The 17,500-nt window shown below is 42.9% G+C and overlaps 1 protein-coding gene across 5 annotated transcripts in view; it reads right to left on the bottom strand.

Moving 5' to 3' along the window:
* LOC115158892 (histone deacetylase complex subunit SAP130) overlaps nt 1-17,500 on the bottom strand; it is a 71,280-nt gene that overhangs the window by 17,520 nt on the left and 36,260 nt on the right. For 3 of the 5 annotated variants that reach the window (XM_029708310.1, XM_029708311.1, XM_029708312.1), the window contains exons 16-18: nt 16,861-17,246; nt 3,806-4,060; nt 3,541-3,666 (exon numbers count right to left, since the gene is read on the bottom strand). In XM_029708310.1, coding sequence (XP_029564170.1) covers nt 3,541-3,666; nt 3,806-4,060; nt 16,861-17,246 — 767 coding nt within the window. Of the gene's footprint in view, nt 1-3,540; nt 3,667-3,805; nt 4,061-16,846; nt 17,247-17,500 lie in introns of all 5 variants that reach the window. The other 2 variants (XR_003868768.1, XM_029708313.1) reach the window with 1 other exon arrangement.

Below are 17,500 nucleotides of genomic sequence, written 5' to 3'. Positions count from 1 at the left end.
ACTGGGATTCTCTGCCTCTAACCCTTTTACAGGGGCTGAGTCACTGACTTACTGGTGTTCTTCCATGCCGTCCATGGGAGGGGTGCGTCACTTGAGTAGGTTGAGCCACTGACGTGGTCTTCCTGTCTGGGTTGGCGCCCCCCCCTTGGGTTGTGCCGTGGCGGAGATCTTTGTGGGCTATACTCGGCCTTGTCTTCGGACGGTAAGTTGGTGGTTGTAGATATCCCTCTAGTGGTGTGGGGGCTGTGCTTTGGCAAAGTGGGTGGGGTTATATCCTGCCTGTTTGGCCCTGTCCGGGGGTATCATCGGATGGGGCCACAGTGTCTTCTGATCCCTCCTGTCTCAGCCTCCAGTATTTATGCTGCAGTAGTTTGTGTCGGGGGGCTAGGGTCAGTCTGTTACATCTGGAGTATTCTCTTGTCTTATCCGGTGTCCTGTGTGAATGTAAATATGCTCTCTCTAATTCTCTCTTTCTCTCTTTCTTTCTTTCTCTCTGAGGACCTGAGCCCTAGGACCATGCCTCAGGACTACCTGGCATGATGACTCCTTGCTGTCCCCAGTCCACCTGGCCATGCTGCTGCTCCAGTTTCAACTGTTCTGCCTGCGGCTACGGAACCCTGACCTGTTCACCGGACGTGCTTGTTGCACCCTCGACAATTACTATGATTATTATTATTTGACCATGCTGGTCATTTACGAACATTTTAACATCTTGACCATGTTCTGTTATAATATCCACCCGGCACAGCCATAAGAGGACTGGCCACCCCTCATAGCCTGGTTCCTCTCTAGGTTTCTTCCTAGGTTTTTGGCCTTTCTCAGGAGTTTTTCCTAGGGAGTTTTTCCCAGCCACCGTGCTTCTTTCACATGCATTGCTTGCTGTTTGGGGTTTTAGGCTGGGTTTCTGTACAGCACTTTGAGATTTCAGCTGATGTACGAAGGGCTATATAAATAAATTTGATTTGATTTGATTTTGATTTAATAAAGACCTTGTAAATCATTAAATTGAGGCTTCACAAAGCATTTAGAACCCATCATGCATCTTGATAGAGCACTGTAACACCAGAATAGTGGGATCCATTCCCAGGACCACCCATATATGTAAAAATGGATTCACACATGACTAAGTCGCTTTGGATAAAAGAGTTCGCTAAATTGCATATAGTTCTATTACTCTAAAACATTTCTCGGATGGTCAAACTTCTTTCACTCTTTGTTGTGTAGTCAATATTAATCCTGACCTCAACTTCCCCCACAATGCTGTGCTGCAGGATAACTCTAAAGCGCAGTCATGCATAGCAACAACAAAAAAAACCATTGTCGAGGCCTTTTAAAAGCTGTTTTTAGCCTTCTTCCTTGACAGTGACTGGCATTGTGGCCACCAAAGGAATGGGTCAGCAATACTACTATTCAGAGCCTCATATGAAATGACCACGTCATTCTACTGAGCCTACTGAGTATTCCCCTACAATACTTTTACTGCAGCACACCCTGTAGGCTGCTCTGAGAGGTGTGTGTGTGTGTGTGCGTGCCAGAACCCAGTTGATCTGGAGCAGTTCTACAGTACCTGAGACTACAGACTACCTATTCTGTTCCCATGCTGGAGACCAGGGCTTGATTACAACCTGTTACAATGGTGCCAACATGGCTGATCTTTCAGCAGGGGAGTGGATGTGTTATAGACCAGACTGGGTCCAGCACCATGTGGTACAGCTCATTATACTGTTCTGTTAAAGACCTGACTGGGTCCAGCACCGTGGATAGTTATATTGTTCTGTTAAAGACCTGACTGGGTCCAGCACCGTGAGGTATGGATAGTTATATTGTTCTGTTAAAGACCTGACTGGGTCCAGCACCGTGGATAGTTATATTGTTCTGTTAAAGACCTGACTGGGTCCAGCACCATGAGGTATGGATAGTTATATTGTTCTGTTAAAGACCTGACTGGGTCCAGCACCGTGGATAGTTATATTGTTCTGTTAAAGACCTGACTGGGTCCAGCACCGTGAGGTATGGATAGTTATATTGTTCTGTTATAGACCTGACTGGGTCCAGCACCGTGAGGTATGGATAGTTATATTGTTCTGTTAAAGACCTGACTGGGTCCAGCACCGTGAGGTATGGATAGTTATATTGTTCTGTTATAGACCTGACTGGGTCCAGCACCGTGAGGTATGGATAGTTATATTGTTCTGTTAAAGACCTGACTGGGTCCAGCACCGTGGATAGTTATATTGTTCTGTTAAAGACCTGACTGAGGAACACTTTTCTAATATTGAGTTGGACTCTACAAGGTGTCGAAAGCGTTCCACAGGGATGCTGGCCCATGTTGACTCCAATGCTCCTACAGTTGTGTCAAGTTGGCTGGATGTCCTCTGGGTGGTGGACCATTTTTGATACACATGGGAAACTGTTGAGCGTGAAAAACCCAGCAGCGTTGCAGTTCTTGACTGCACCTACTACCTTACCCCGTTCAAAGGTACTTAAATCTTTTGTCTTGCCCATTCACCCTCTGAATGGCACACGTACACAATCCATGTCTCAATTGTCACAGGGCTTAAAAAAACCTTCTTTAACCTGTCTCCTCCCCTTCATCTACACTGATTGAAGTGGATTTAACAAGTGACATCAATAAGGGATCATAGCTTTCACCTGGATTCACCTGGTCAGTCTATAGCATGTTTTGTAATACTCAGTGTATGAGCCTGGGATATCAATCATTCAGAGATGACCTTAGTGGGAGTGACCATAGAATTGTATAGGAGTGACCTTACTGAGTAAAGAATGTGTCAGTCACTAGTTAACACAGTCAAAAAGTCTGAATTATTGCTAAACTCGGCGCATTTCCACAAAATGTTAATTTAAACGTAACCGTAACTAATAAAGGCCAGGTTTCATGCGTCGGTCCATCAGACCTTCCGCACACGTGGTTGGAAGTGTCTGGGAATGAGATTAGCTGTAATGTGACTAACATCACTTCAAAGAGTGTGCCGTCCTTCAGCACAACACGTCACCCTTTATAAAGCACACCATTATATCATAGTTGACATAGTGGGTTACGTCACATTTGACATTGGTGATCACATCACACAGTTATGCCACATTTATGAACCCTTTATAAAGCATGACATACGGTTATAGATGCTTTGTAACACATTTATGTAGTGCTTATGAAGGCATTACGAAGCATTTATAAGCTGAATGTCATTTAAAGCGGGACCTAAAAGCTTATACATGCTTATAACAACTTATCCTCTGACATATACAACCAGAGTTCTAAATCAGTGAGTAAAATAAGTTCATAGTAACATACTTAGAGCGACATAATATTAGAAGCCTCATAATAACACATTATAAAGGCTCACACATGCTTATAACACCTTATATGCGTTCCAGAACATATTTAATCAAATACACCATCTTTGCTAGTCAGAACCTCTTCATAAGATGTAGGAAAAAAACGTTCTGAGAAATTACAAAATAAAATACAAAAATCAGAGCATAGTTTTTGTTCAGCGTTCTGATTGGACCAATACTGACCTTTGATCCGGATGTCGCTGTACCTCTGGAAGTGGTGATAGGCTGCCTTCCAGGGGTTCCTATAGTGACGCAGCAGAGTGACAGGTGGGCGTGGCCTGACAGGGACGTAACGCACCCCTTCCTCATCTGAGACATGATCACAGCAAAGCACTAGTATCACAACTGCTACTACTTGTAATTTCACTTTACTTCCTGAATTGACTGAAATGGAATTGACACCACCCTGGCGAGTGCAACTGCGCATGGTATAGGGGTAGTCACCCACCCACATACTCCCTGGGAGGGGACTCTCTCCTCTTAGCCCTGCTGCCCAGGGGCCTGTGGCCCATAGCCCTGTCCTCATCTGTACTGTTGGTCTCCACCATCTCAGTCTCTTCTGTGGAAATGACGTGCTGCTGCTTACGGGGCTTCTTCCTGGGGGAGGCACCAGGAACCAGGTCCCCTGATGAGGGGGCCCCGTGAAGGGACCTGGCCTGGTGGGGCTGGGTGCTGAGGCCTGAGTTCGCCGAGGGCTGGGGCACTGAGGAGAGGAGAGGAGAGACAGACATGTAAAATCACAGTACAGGCATGTCAACCAGTTTTATTTCCTTGTTTAAAACCTGTTGGGGCTAGGGGGCAGTATTTGCACGGCCGGATAAAAAACGTAACCGATTTAAACTGGTTACTACTAATGCCCAGAAACGAGAATATGCATATAATTAGTAGATTTGGATAGAAAACACTAAAAAGTTTCTAAAACTGTTGAATGGTGTCTGTGAGTATAACAGAACTCATATGGCAGGCGAAAACCTGAGAAGATTCCATACAGGAAGTGCCCTGTCTGACAATTTGTTCTCCTTCTGTGGCATCTCTATCGAAAATACAGCATCTCTGCTGTAACGTGACATTTTCTAAGGCTTCCATTGGCTCTCAGAAGGCGCCAGAAAGTGTAATGGGGTGTCTGCAGTCTCTGGGCTAAGTACAGCAGCTCTGTTTGTGAGTGGTCAGGCTGGGAACAGTGACACTGGAGATGCGCGTTCATGAGAATTCTCAATTTTTGTCTTTCAGCCTTTGAATGAATACAACGTCGCCCGGTTGGAATATTATCGCTATTTTACAAGAAAAATAGCATAAAAATGGATTTTAAACAGCGTTTGATATGCTTCGAAGTACGGTAATGGAATATTATGAAATGTTTTGTCACGAAATGCGCTCGCGCGTCACCCTTCGGATACTGACCTGAACGCACGAACAAAACGGAGGTATTTCAATATAACTATGGATTATTTGGAACCAAAACAACATTTGTTGTTGAAGTAGAAGTCCTGGGAGTGCATTCTGACGAAGAACAGCAAAGGTAATCCAATTGTTCTTATAGTAAATCTGAGTTCAGTGAGGGCCAAACTTGGTGGGTGTCAAATTAGCTAGCCGTGATGGCCGCGCTATGTACTCAGAATATTGCAAAATGTGCTTTCGCCGAAAAGCTATTTTAAAATCTGACACCGCGATTGCATAAAGGAGTTCTGTATCTATAATTCTTAAAATAATTATGTATTTTGTGAACGTTAATCGTGAGTAATTTAGTAAATTCACCGGAAGTGAGTTCTGAACGTCACATGCTAATGTAAAAAGCTGGTTTTTGATATAAATATGAACTTGATTGAACAAAACATGGATGTATTGTATAACATAATGTCCTAGGGTTGTCATCTGATGAAGATCAAAGGTCAGTGCTGCATTTAGCTGTGGTTTTGGTTTTTGTGACATATATGCTTGCTTTGAAAATGACTGTGTGATTATTTTTGGCAGGGTACTCTCCTGACATAATCTAATGTTTTGCTTTCGCTGTAAAGCCTTTTTGAAATCGGACAATGTGGTTAGATTAACGAGAGTCTTGTCTTTAAAATGGTGTAAAATAGTCATATGTTTGAGAAATTGAAGTTATAGCATTTATGAGGTATTTGTATTTCGCGCCACGCAATTCCACTGGCTGTTGACTAGGTGGGACGTTTGCCCAGGGAGGTTAAGAAAGATAGATGGGACTGGAGAACTTTCACAATTAATCTTGCCTGGAATCCTCACATTAGGGTTTGGCGATGTCTAGAATGACACATCGTCCAGTCATTGATATATGATTGCATTGTGTATTTTTGTTTTCTGGGAAAGGGGGTCAATTGGCGGGATGAACGCAATATACAGTAGAATTTAGTGCATAATGTCATTCTTATTTAAAATTGTTACAAAAGCCAAAAACAATCTCATTAAATAAATGTTCAAAACAGTATTAGGCCTAGTTATTTTGTTTGTCAAGGCTGCAAGATGATTTTCACATTGGTAGGGCTGTTTCTCTGGTCCATAAAAATACTCAGATATCAGTTATATTAGCCTACATTTTAAAAACGAATACTATAGCCGAATCAAGTGTAGGATAGTGTTATTTCATCTTGATAATCTGGGTAAACACAGACGTACAGTCTGCCTTCACTGAGTAACCATAGTACAGCCTTCACTGAGTAACCATAGTACAGCCTGCCTTCACTGAGTAACCATAGTACAGCCTGCCTTCACTGAGTAACCATAGTACAGCCTGCCTTAGTAACCATAGTACAGCCTGCCTTAGTAACCATAGTACAGCCTGCCTTAGTAACCATAGTACAGCCTTCACTGAGTAACCATAGTACAGCCTGCCTTCACTGAGTAACCATAGTACAGCCTGCCTTCACTGAGTAACCATAGTACAGCCTGCCTTCACTGAGTAACCATAGTACAGCCTGCCTTCACTGAGTAACCATAGTACAGCCTGCCTGAGTAACCATAGTACAGCCTGCCTGAGTAACCATAGTACAGCCTGCCTGAGTAACCATAGTACAGCCTGCCTGAGTAACCATAGTACAGCCTGCCTTCACTGAGTAACCATAGTACAGCCTGCCTTAGTAACCATAGAACAGCCTGCCTGAGTAACCATAGTACAGCCTGCCTTAGTAACTATAGTACAGCCTGCCTTCACTGAGTAACCATAGTACAGCCTGCCTTAGTAACCATAGTACAGCCTGCCTTAGTAACCATAGTACAGCCTGCCTTAGTAACTATAGTACAGCCTGCCTTAGTAACCATAGTACAGCCTGCCTTAGTAACTATAGTACAGCCTGCCTTAGTAACTATAGTACAGCCTGCCTTAGTAACTATAGTACAGCCTGCCTTAGTAACTATAGTACAGCCTGCCTTAGTAACTATAGTACAGCCTGCCTTAGTAACTATAGTACAGCCTGCCTTCACTGAGTAACCATAGTACAGCCTGCCTTAGTAACTATAGTACAGCCTGCCTTAGTAACTATAGTACAGCCTGCCTTAGTAACTATAGTACAGCCTGCCTTAGTAACTATAGTACAGCCTTCACTGAGTAACTATAGTACAGCCTGCCTGAGTAACTATAGTACAGCCTGCCTGAGTAACTATAGTACAGCCTGCCTGAGTAACTATAGTACAGCCTGCCTTAGTAACCATAGTACAGCCTGCCTTAGTAACCATAGTACAGCCTGCCTTAGTTAAGTCTGAAAAATAACAATGGCTGACTTGGTCTCCGCCTGTTTAGCAGTTTCAGGCCGAATGATATGAGTTTTCAGCACTTTTATTTCCATGTCCATCAAAACGTATTTTCTCCTGGTTCTCTCGTCTCTATGCAGCAGACATATGGGGAGAAATATATTTGGAACATCGAATCACATTAAAGCCACAGTATCGAATCGCAATACATCGTATCGGCACCAAAGCATTGTGATAATATCGGATCGCGAGGTCCCTGGCAATTCCTAGCCCTATACTGATCGTTTCAAGCAAAACTACTAAAAGCTGATGGTGAACCTGAACAATCAAAAATAAATTCTAATGTAAGCCCCAATTAGCATGTAGCTAATCGCACCATAAATTGCACCGACTACAGTCGGAACGGCCGGCATTTAGGGCAGCGCACACACATACCAAATAGATGATTGTTGAGTTGTGACTGTCAGCGAAAAGCAGAGAGAACCGGCCAGGCATATCGCAATATTTTAAAAAATATATATATATTAAAAAACAATAATAATAATTTATATATATATATATATATATATATATATATATATATATATATATATATATATATATATATATATATATATATATATATATATATAAAATAAATAAATAAAAATATAATAAAAAAAAAGTACTAATAAAAACAAACAAATAAATCAAATAAAAATATATTTAAAAAAATACAAAAATACAAAAAAAATGTAAATAAAAAAAAAAAAAAAAAAATCGCTGAATAACTGTTTGGAAAGCAAATGGCTACTGTTCTTAAAAAAAGATGACAGACTCCAAAATCCTCAACTTAATTGAACGAATAGTAGCCTTACTGGCAGCAGAGGAGTGAGCTTATTCTACCTCTATCATCGGTACCACTTCTGTTTGTTGTTGGACAATCATTTCCAGGTTAGATGCACGTCATATTGTATTTGTGTCTCTCCTCTTCGCAGGCCGATTATATGGATCAGACAACATCTGTTTGTCAGTGTCAGGAGAGTAGACTACCCCGTCATTTTTTGTAGAATTTAAAAATGCGTGTGCGCTCTTGAGTGTCCCACATCAGTAAGAAATTATCTACTTTCACCTGTGCTGGCCCAGGTGCTGTTTAAGAGCAGCTGACACGTGATATTTAAGAGTTGATCTGGTACTCCCTGTATATAGCTCCACATTGATCTGGTACTTCCTGTATATAGCTCCACATTGATCTGGTACTCCCTGTATATAGCTCCACATTGATCTGGTACTCCCTGTATATAGCTCCACATTGATCTGGTACTGGTACTCCCTGTATATAGCTCCACATTGATCTGGTACTTCCTGTATATAGCTCCACATTGATCTGGTACTTCCTGTATATAGCTCCACATTGATCTGGTACTTCCTGTATATAGCTCCACATTGATCTGGTACTCCCTGTATATAGCTCCACATTGATCTGGTACTTCCTGTATATAGCTCCACATTGATCTGGTACTTCTGTATATAGCTCCACATTGATCTGGTACTTCCTGTATATAGCTCCACATTGATCTGGTACTCCCTGTATATAGCTCCACATTGATCTGGTACTTCCTGTATATAGCTCCACATTGATCTGGAACTGGTACTCCCTGTATATAGCTCCACATTGATCTGGTACTTCCTGTACATAGATCCACATTGATCTGGTACTGGTACTCCCTGTATATAGCTCCACATTGATCTGGTATTCCCTGTATATAGCTCCACATTGATCTGGTACTCCCTGTATATAGCTCCACATTGATCTGGTACTCCCTGTATATAGCTCCACATTGATCTGGTACTCCCTGTATATAGCTCCACATTGATCTGGTACTCCCTGTATATAGCTCCACATTGATCTGGTATTCCCTGTATATAGCTCCACATTGATCTGGTACTCCCTGTATATAGCTCCACATTGATCTGGTACTTCCTGTATATAGCTCCACATTGATCTGGTACTTCCTGTATAAAGCTCCACATTGATCTGGTACTCCCTGTATATAGCTCCACATTGATCTGGTACTGGTACTCCCTGTATATAGCTCCACATTGATCTGGTACTTCCTGTATATAGCTCCACATTGATCTGGTACTGGTACTCCCTGTATATAGCTCCACATTGATCTGGTACTTCCTGTATATAGCTCCACATTGATCTGGTACTTCCTGTATATAGATCCACATTGATCTGGTACTGGTACTCCCTGTATATAGCTCCACATTGATCTGGCACTGGTACTTCCTGTATATAGCTCCACATTGATCTGGTACTGGTACTCCCTGTATATAGCTCCACATTGATCTGGTACTCCCTGTATATAGCTCCACATTGATCTGGTACTCCCTGTATATAGCTCCACATTGATCTGGTACTCCCTGTATATAGCTCCACATTGATCTGGTACTCCCTGTATATAGCTCCACATTGATCTGGTATTCCCTGTATATAGCTCCACATTGATCTGGTACTCCCTGTATATAGCTCCACATTGATCTGGTACTTCCTGTATATAGCTCCACATTGATCTGGTACTTCCTGTATAAAGCTCCACATTGATCTGGTACTCCCTGTATATAGCTCCACATTGATCTGGTACTGGTACTCCCTGTATATAGCTCCACATTGATCTGGTACTTCCTGTATATAGCTCCACATTGATCTGGTACTGGTACTCCCTGTATATAGCTCCACATTGATCTGGTACTTCCTGTATATAGCTCCACATTGATCTGGTACTTCCTGTATATAGATCCACATTGATCTGGTACTGGTACTCCCTGTATATAGCTCCACATTGATCTGGCACTGGTACTTCCTGTATATAGCTCCACATTGATCTGGTACTGGTACTCCCTGTATATAGCTCCACATTGATCTGGTACTCCCTGTATATAGCTCCACATTGATCTGGTACTCCCTGTATATAGCTCCACATTGATCTGGTACTCCCTGTATATAGCTCCACATTGATCTGGTACTCCCTGTATATAGCTCCACATTGATCTGGTACTCCCTGTATATAGCTCCACATTGATCTGGTATTCCCTGTATATAGCTCCACATTGATCTGGTACTCCCTGTATATAGCTCCACATGATCTGGTACTTCCTGTATATAGCTCCACATTGATCTGGTACTTCCCTGTATAAAGCTCCACATTGATCTGGTACTCCCTGTATATAGCTCCACATTGATCTGGTACTGGTACTCCCTGTATATAGCTCCACATTGATCTGGTACTTCCTGTATATAGCTCCACATTGATCTGGTACTGGTACTCCCTGTATATAGCTCCACATTGATCTGGTACTTCCTGTATATAGCTCCACATTGATCTGGTACTTCCTGTATATAGATCCACATTGATCTGGTACTGGTACTCCCTGTATATAGCTCCACATTGATCTGGCACTGGTACTTCCTGTATATAGCTCCACATTGATCTGGTACTGGTACTCCCTGTATATAGCTCCACATTGATCTGGTACTGGTACTCCCTGTATATAGCTCCACATTGATCTGGTACTCCCTGTATATAGCTCCACATTGATCTGGTACTCCCTGTATATAGCTCCACATTGATCTGGTACTCCCTGTATATAGCTCCACATTGATCTGGTACTTCCTGTATATAGCTCCACATTGATCTGGTACTCCCTGTATATAGCTCCACATTGATCTGGTACTTCCTGTATATAGCTCCACATTGATCTGGTACTTCCTGTATATAGCTCCACATTGATCTGGTACTTCCTGTATATAGCTCCACATTGATCTGGTACTCCCTGTATATAGCTCCACATTGATCTGGTACTTCCTGTATATAGCTCCACATTGATCTGGTACTGGTACTCCCTGTATATAGCTCCACATTGATCTGGTACTTCCTGTATATAGCTCCACATTGCTCTGGTACTGGTACTTCCTGTATATAGCTCCACATTGATCTGGTACTCCCTGTATATAGCTCCACATTGATCTGGTATTCCCTGTATATAGCTCCACATTGATCTGGTACTCCCTGTATATAGCTCCACATTGATCTGGTACTCCCTGTATATAGCTCCACATTGATCTGGTACTTCCTGTATATAGCTCCACATTGATCTGGTACTTCCTGTATATAGATCCACATTGATCTGGTACTGGTACTCCCTGTATATAGCTCCACATTGATCTGGTACTGGTACTCCCTGTATATAGCTCCACATTGATCTGGTACTCCCTGTATATAGCTCCACATTGATCTGGTACTTCCTGTATATAGCTCCACATTGATCTGGTACTGGTACTTCCTGTATATAGCTCCACATTGATCTGGTACTCCCTGTATATAGCTCCACATTGATCTGGTACTTCATGTATATAGCTCCACATTGATCTGGTACTTCCTGTATATAGCTCCACATTGATCTGGTACTTCCTGTATATAGATCCACATTGATCTCGTACTGGTCCTCCCTGTATATAGCTCCACATTGATCTGGTACTTCCTGTATATAGCTCCACATTGATCTGGTACTCCCTGTATATAGCTCCACATTGATCTGGTACTTCCTGTATATAGCTCCACATTGATCTGGTACTTCCTGTATATAGATCCACATTGATCTGGTACTCCCTGTATATAGCTCCACATTGATCTGGTACTTCCTGTATATAGCTCCACATTGATCTGGTACTGGTACTTCCTGTATATAGCTCCACATTGATCTGGTACTCCCTGTATATAGCTCCACATTGATCTGGTACTCCCTGTATATAGCTCCACATTGATCTGGTACTTCCTGTATATAGCTCCACATTGATCTGGTACTTCCTGTATATAGCTCCACATTGATCTGGTACTTCCTGTATATAGATCCACATTGATCTCGTACTGGTACTCCCTGTATATAGCTCCACATTGATCTGGTACTTCCTGTATATAGCTCCACATTGATCTGGTACTCCCTGTATATAGCTCCACATTGATCTGGTACTTCCTGTATATAGATCCACATTGATCTGGTACTCCCTGTATATAGCTCCACATTGATCTGGTACTCCCTGTATATAGCTCCACATTGATCTGGTACTTCCTGTATATAGCTCCACATTGATCTGGTACTGGTACTTCCTGTATATAGCTCCACATTGATCTGGTACTCCCTGTATATAGCTCCACATTGATCTGGTACTCCCTGTATATAGCTGCACATTGATCTGGTACTCCCTGTATATAGCTCCACATTGATCTGGTACTCCCTGTATATAGCTCCACATTGATCTGGTACTCCCTGTATATAGCTCCACATTGATCTGGTACTCCCTGTATATAGCTCCACATTGATCTGGTACTTCCTGTATAAAGCTCTACATTGATCTGGTACTCCCTGTATATAGCTCCACATTGATCAGGTACTCCCTGTATATAGCTCCACATTGATCTGGTACTGGTACTCCCTGTATATAGCTCCACATTGATCTGGTACTCCCTGTATATAGCTCCACATTGATCTGGTACTCCCTGTATATAGCTCCACATTGATCTGGTACTGGTACTCCCTGTATATAGCTCCACATTGAACTGGTACTCCCTGTATATAGCTCCACATTGATCTGGTACTCCCTGTATATAGCTCCACATTGATCTGGTACTCCCTGTATATAGCTCCACATTGATCTGGTACTGGTACTCCCTGTATATAGCTCCACATTGATCTGGTACTCCCTGTATATAGCTCCACATTGATCTGGTACTTCCTGTATATAGCTCCACATTGATCTGGTACTTCCTGTATATAGATCCACATTGATCTGGTACTTCCTGTATATAGCTCCACATTGATCTGGTACTCCCTGTATATAGCTCCACATTGATCTGGTACTTCCTGTATATAGCTCCACATTGATCTGGTACTGGTACTCCCTGTATATAGCTCCACATTGATCTGGTACTTCCTGTATATAGCTCCACATTGATCTGGTACTGGTACTCCCTGTATATAGCTCCACATTGATCTGGTATTCCCTGTATATAGCTCCACATTGATCTGGTACTCCCTGTATATAGCTCCACATTGATCTGGTATTCCCTGTATATAGCTCCACATTGATCTGGTACTCCCTGTATATAGCTCCACATTGATCTGGTACTCCCTGTATATAGCTCCACATTGATCTGGTACTCCCTGTATATAGCTCCACATTGATCTGGTACTTCCTGTATATAGCTCCACATTGATCTGGTACTTCCTGTATATAGCTCCACATTGATCTGGTACTTCCTGTATATAGCTCCACATTGATCTGGTACTTCCTGTATATAGATCCACATTGATCTGGTACTGGTACTCCCTGTATATAGCTCCACATTGATCTGGCACTGGTACTTCCTGTATATAGCTCCACATTGATCTGGTACTGGTACTCCCTGTATATTGCTCCACATTGATCTGGTACTCCCTGTATATAGCTCCACATTGATCTGGTACTCCCTGTATATAGCTCCACATTGATCTGGTACTTCCTGTATATAGCTCCACATTTACCTGGTACTGGTACTTCCTGTATATAGCTCCACATTGATCTGGTACTCCCTGTATATAGCTCCACATTGATCTGGTACTGGTACTCCCTGTATATAGCTCCACATTGATCTGGTACTTCCTGTATATAGCTCCACATTGATCTGGTATTGGTACTCCCTGTATATAGCTCCACATTGATCTGGTACTCCCTGTATATAGCTCCACATTGATCTGGTACTTCCTGTATATAGATCCACATTGATCTGGTACTTCCTGTATATAGCTCCACATTGATCATGGACCTTCTGTATATAGCTCCACATTGATCTGGTACTTCCTGTATATAGCTCCACATTGATCTGGTACTCCCTGTATATAGCTCCACATTGATCTGGTACTTCCTGTATATAGCTCCACATTGATCTGGTACTGGTACTCCCTGTATATAGCTCCACATTGATCTGGTACTGGTACTCCCTGTATATAGCTCCACATTGATCTGGTACTTCCTGTATATAGCTCCACATTGATCTGGTACTGGTACTCCCTGTATATAGCTCCACATTGATCTGGTATTCCCTGTATATAGCTCCACATTGATCTGGTATTCCCTGTATATAGCTCCACATTGATCTGGTACTCCCTGTATATAGCTCCACATTGATCTGGTACTCCCTGTATATAGCTCCACATTGATCTGGTACTTCCTGTATATAGCTCCACATTGATCTGGTACTTCCTGTATATAGCTCCACATTGATCTGGTACTTCCTGTATATAGCTCCACATTGATCTGGTACTTCCTGTATATAGATCCACATTGATCTCGTACTGGTACTCCCTGTATATAGCTCCACATTGATCTGGTACTTCCTGTATATAGCTCCACATTGATCTGGTACTTCCTGTATATAGCTCCACATTGATCTGGTACTTCCTGTATATAGATCCACATTGATCTCGTACTGGTACTTCCTGTATATAGCTCCACATTGATCTGGTACTTCCTGTATATAGCTCCACATTGATCTGGTACTCCCTGTATATAGCTCCACATTGATCTGGTACTCCCTGTATATAGCTCCACATTGATCTGGTACTTCCTGTATATAGCTCCACATTGATCTGGTACTGGTACTTCCTGTATATAGCTCCACATTGATCTGGTACTCCCTGTATATAGCTCCACATTGATCTGGTACTCCCTGTATATAGCTGCACATTGATCTGGTACTCCCTGTATATAGCTGCACATTGATCTGGTACTCCCTGTATATAGCTCCACATTGATCTGGTACTCCCTGTATATAGCTCCACATTGATCTGGTACTCCCTGTATATAGCTCCACATTGATCTGGTACTCCCTGTATATAGCTCCACATTGATCTGGTACTTCCTGTATATAGCTCTACATTGATCTGGTACTCCCTGTATATAGCTCCACATTGATCTGGTACTGGTACTCCCTGTATATAGCTCCACATTGATCTGGTACTCCCTGTATATAGCTCCACATTGATCTGGTACTCCCTGTATATAGCTCCACATTGATCTGGTACTGGTACTCCCTGTATATAGCTCCACATTGAACTGGTACTCCCTGTATATAGCTCCACATTGATCTGGTACTCCCTGTATATAGCTCCACATTGATCTGGTACTCCCTGTATATAGCTCCACATTGATCTGGTACTGGTACTCCCTGTATATAGCTCCACATTGATCTGGTACTCCCTGTATATAGCTCCACATTGATCTGGTACTGGTACTCCCTGTATATAGCTCCACATTGATCTGGTACTCCCTGTATATAGCTCCACATTGATCTGGTACTTCCTGTATATAGCTCCACATTGATCTGGTACTTCCTGTATATAGCTCCACATTGATCTGGTACTGGTACTCCCTGTATATAGCTCCACATTGATCTGGTACTTCCTGTATATAGCTCCACATTGATCTGGTACTGGTACTCCCTGTATATAGCTCCACATTGATCTGGTACTTCCTGTATATAGCTCCACATTGATCTGGTACTGGTACTTCCTGTATATAGCTCCACATTGATCTGGTACTGGTACTCCCTGTATATAGCTCCACATTGATCTGGTACTTCCTGTATATAGCTCCACATTGATCTGGTACTGGTACTCCCTGTATATAGCTCCACATTGATCTGGTACTTCCTGTATATAGCTCCACATTGATCTGGTACTTCCTGTATATAGCTCCACATTGATCTGGTACTTCCTGTATATAGCTCCACATTGATCTGGTACTCCCTGTATATAGCTCCACATTGATCTGGTACTCCCTGTATATAGCTCCACATTGATCTGGTACTCCCTGTATATAGCTCCACATTGATCTGATACTTCCTGTATATAGCTCCACATTGATCTGGTACTGGTACTTCCTGTATATAGCTCCACATTGATCTGGTACTTCCTGTTTATAGCTGCACATTGATCTGGTACTTCCTTTATATAGCTCCACATTGATCTGGTACTTCCTGTATATAGCTCCACATTGATCTGGTACTTCCTGTATATAGCTCCACATTGATCTGGTACTTCCTGTATATAGCTCCACATTGATCTGGTACTTCCTGTATATAGCTCCACATTGATCTGGTACTTCCTGTATAGCTCACTTGTCTGGTACTTCACTTTGGGGCCCAGCTGGTTGAGAGAACGCCAAGAGTGTGCAAAGCTGTACTCAATGCAAAAAGTGGCACTTTGAAGAATCTAAACTATAAAATATAATTTTGATTTGTTTAACACTTTTTTTCGTTACTACCCGACTCCATAAGTGTTATTTCATAGTTTTGATGTCTTCACTATTATTATCTACAATGTAGAAAATAGTCAAAATAAAGAAAAACCCTGGAATGAGTAGGTGTGTCCAAACTTTTGACTGGTCCTGTATGTATTCAACATTTTGGCTATGGCAATTCTGGAATATTCTACTTACATGTCACCCTGCTGTGTGCTGCTGGACTGCGGCGGCGCATTCAAATTCAAATATGCTAAAACATTGTTTGTGACATCACGATGTCGACACCGTCATCGCTAGATGATGCAATCGTAAAAATCGCACAACCCTACCTCACATCCTCTCTCTTCGCCTCTTTCTCAAAAACGTATCGGAGAACAAGGTCCGACAGGAAGGACTACAGGCAAGGAGAAAGGACGTGAGGTATTACGGAAAGACGAATTGAGATGGAAACGTACACACATTCCCACGGTTACCTGGTCGATACATCTCCATAGACTCCGCCTCTTGCTTGATTTTGATCTCTGTGTGGGCGGAACCTCCGCTGCATGCTGCCGTGCTACTGGCTGCGGGCTGGGTGGGGGAGGCGACAGTATTGGCCCTTGAGGCTGGGCCAGGGGGTGTCATGGCCATGGCAGCCGGCAGGGCAGAGAGGTGGGCAGTGGTGCTGGGCTGGGATGGGGGTGGAGGACCACGGGGGGCCAGCAGGTTAGAGGGGATAGCCTGGGATAGATGCTGCTGCGCTGGGGAGGAGACCGCCTGCTTCTCCGCTCCTCCCTGGGAGGGTAGAGCCTCCACTGCAGCCATGACTAGGACTGGAGGAGCCACCATGGTCATGTGAACCTCTGCTTTAGGCTTCACTCTGACAGGGAGAGAGAGGCTTGTTAGACTCACTCTGACAGGGAGAGAGAGGCTTGTTAGACTCACTCTGACAGGGAGGGAGAGAGAGGCTTGTTAGACTCACTCTGACAGGGAGGGAGAGAGAGGCTTGTTAGACTTACTCTGACAGGGAGAGAGAGAGGCTTGTTAGACTCACTCTGACAGGGGGAGAGAGAGAGAGAGAGAGAGAGAGAGAGAGATAGAGAGGCTTGTTAGACTCACTCTGACAGGGAGAGA

This window comes from Salmo trutta, chromosome 22, assembly GCF_901001165.1.
Source record: "Salmo trutta chromosome 22, fSalTru1.1, whole genome shotgun sequence".
Lineage (NCBI taxonomy): Eukaryota > Metazoa > Chordata > Actinopteri > Salmoniformes > Salmonidae > Salmo > Salmo trutta.
This window is presented reverse-complemented; position numbering and strand designations above follow the sequence as displayed.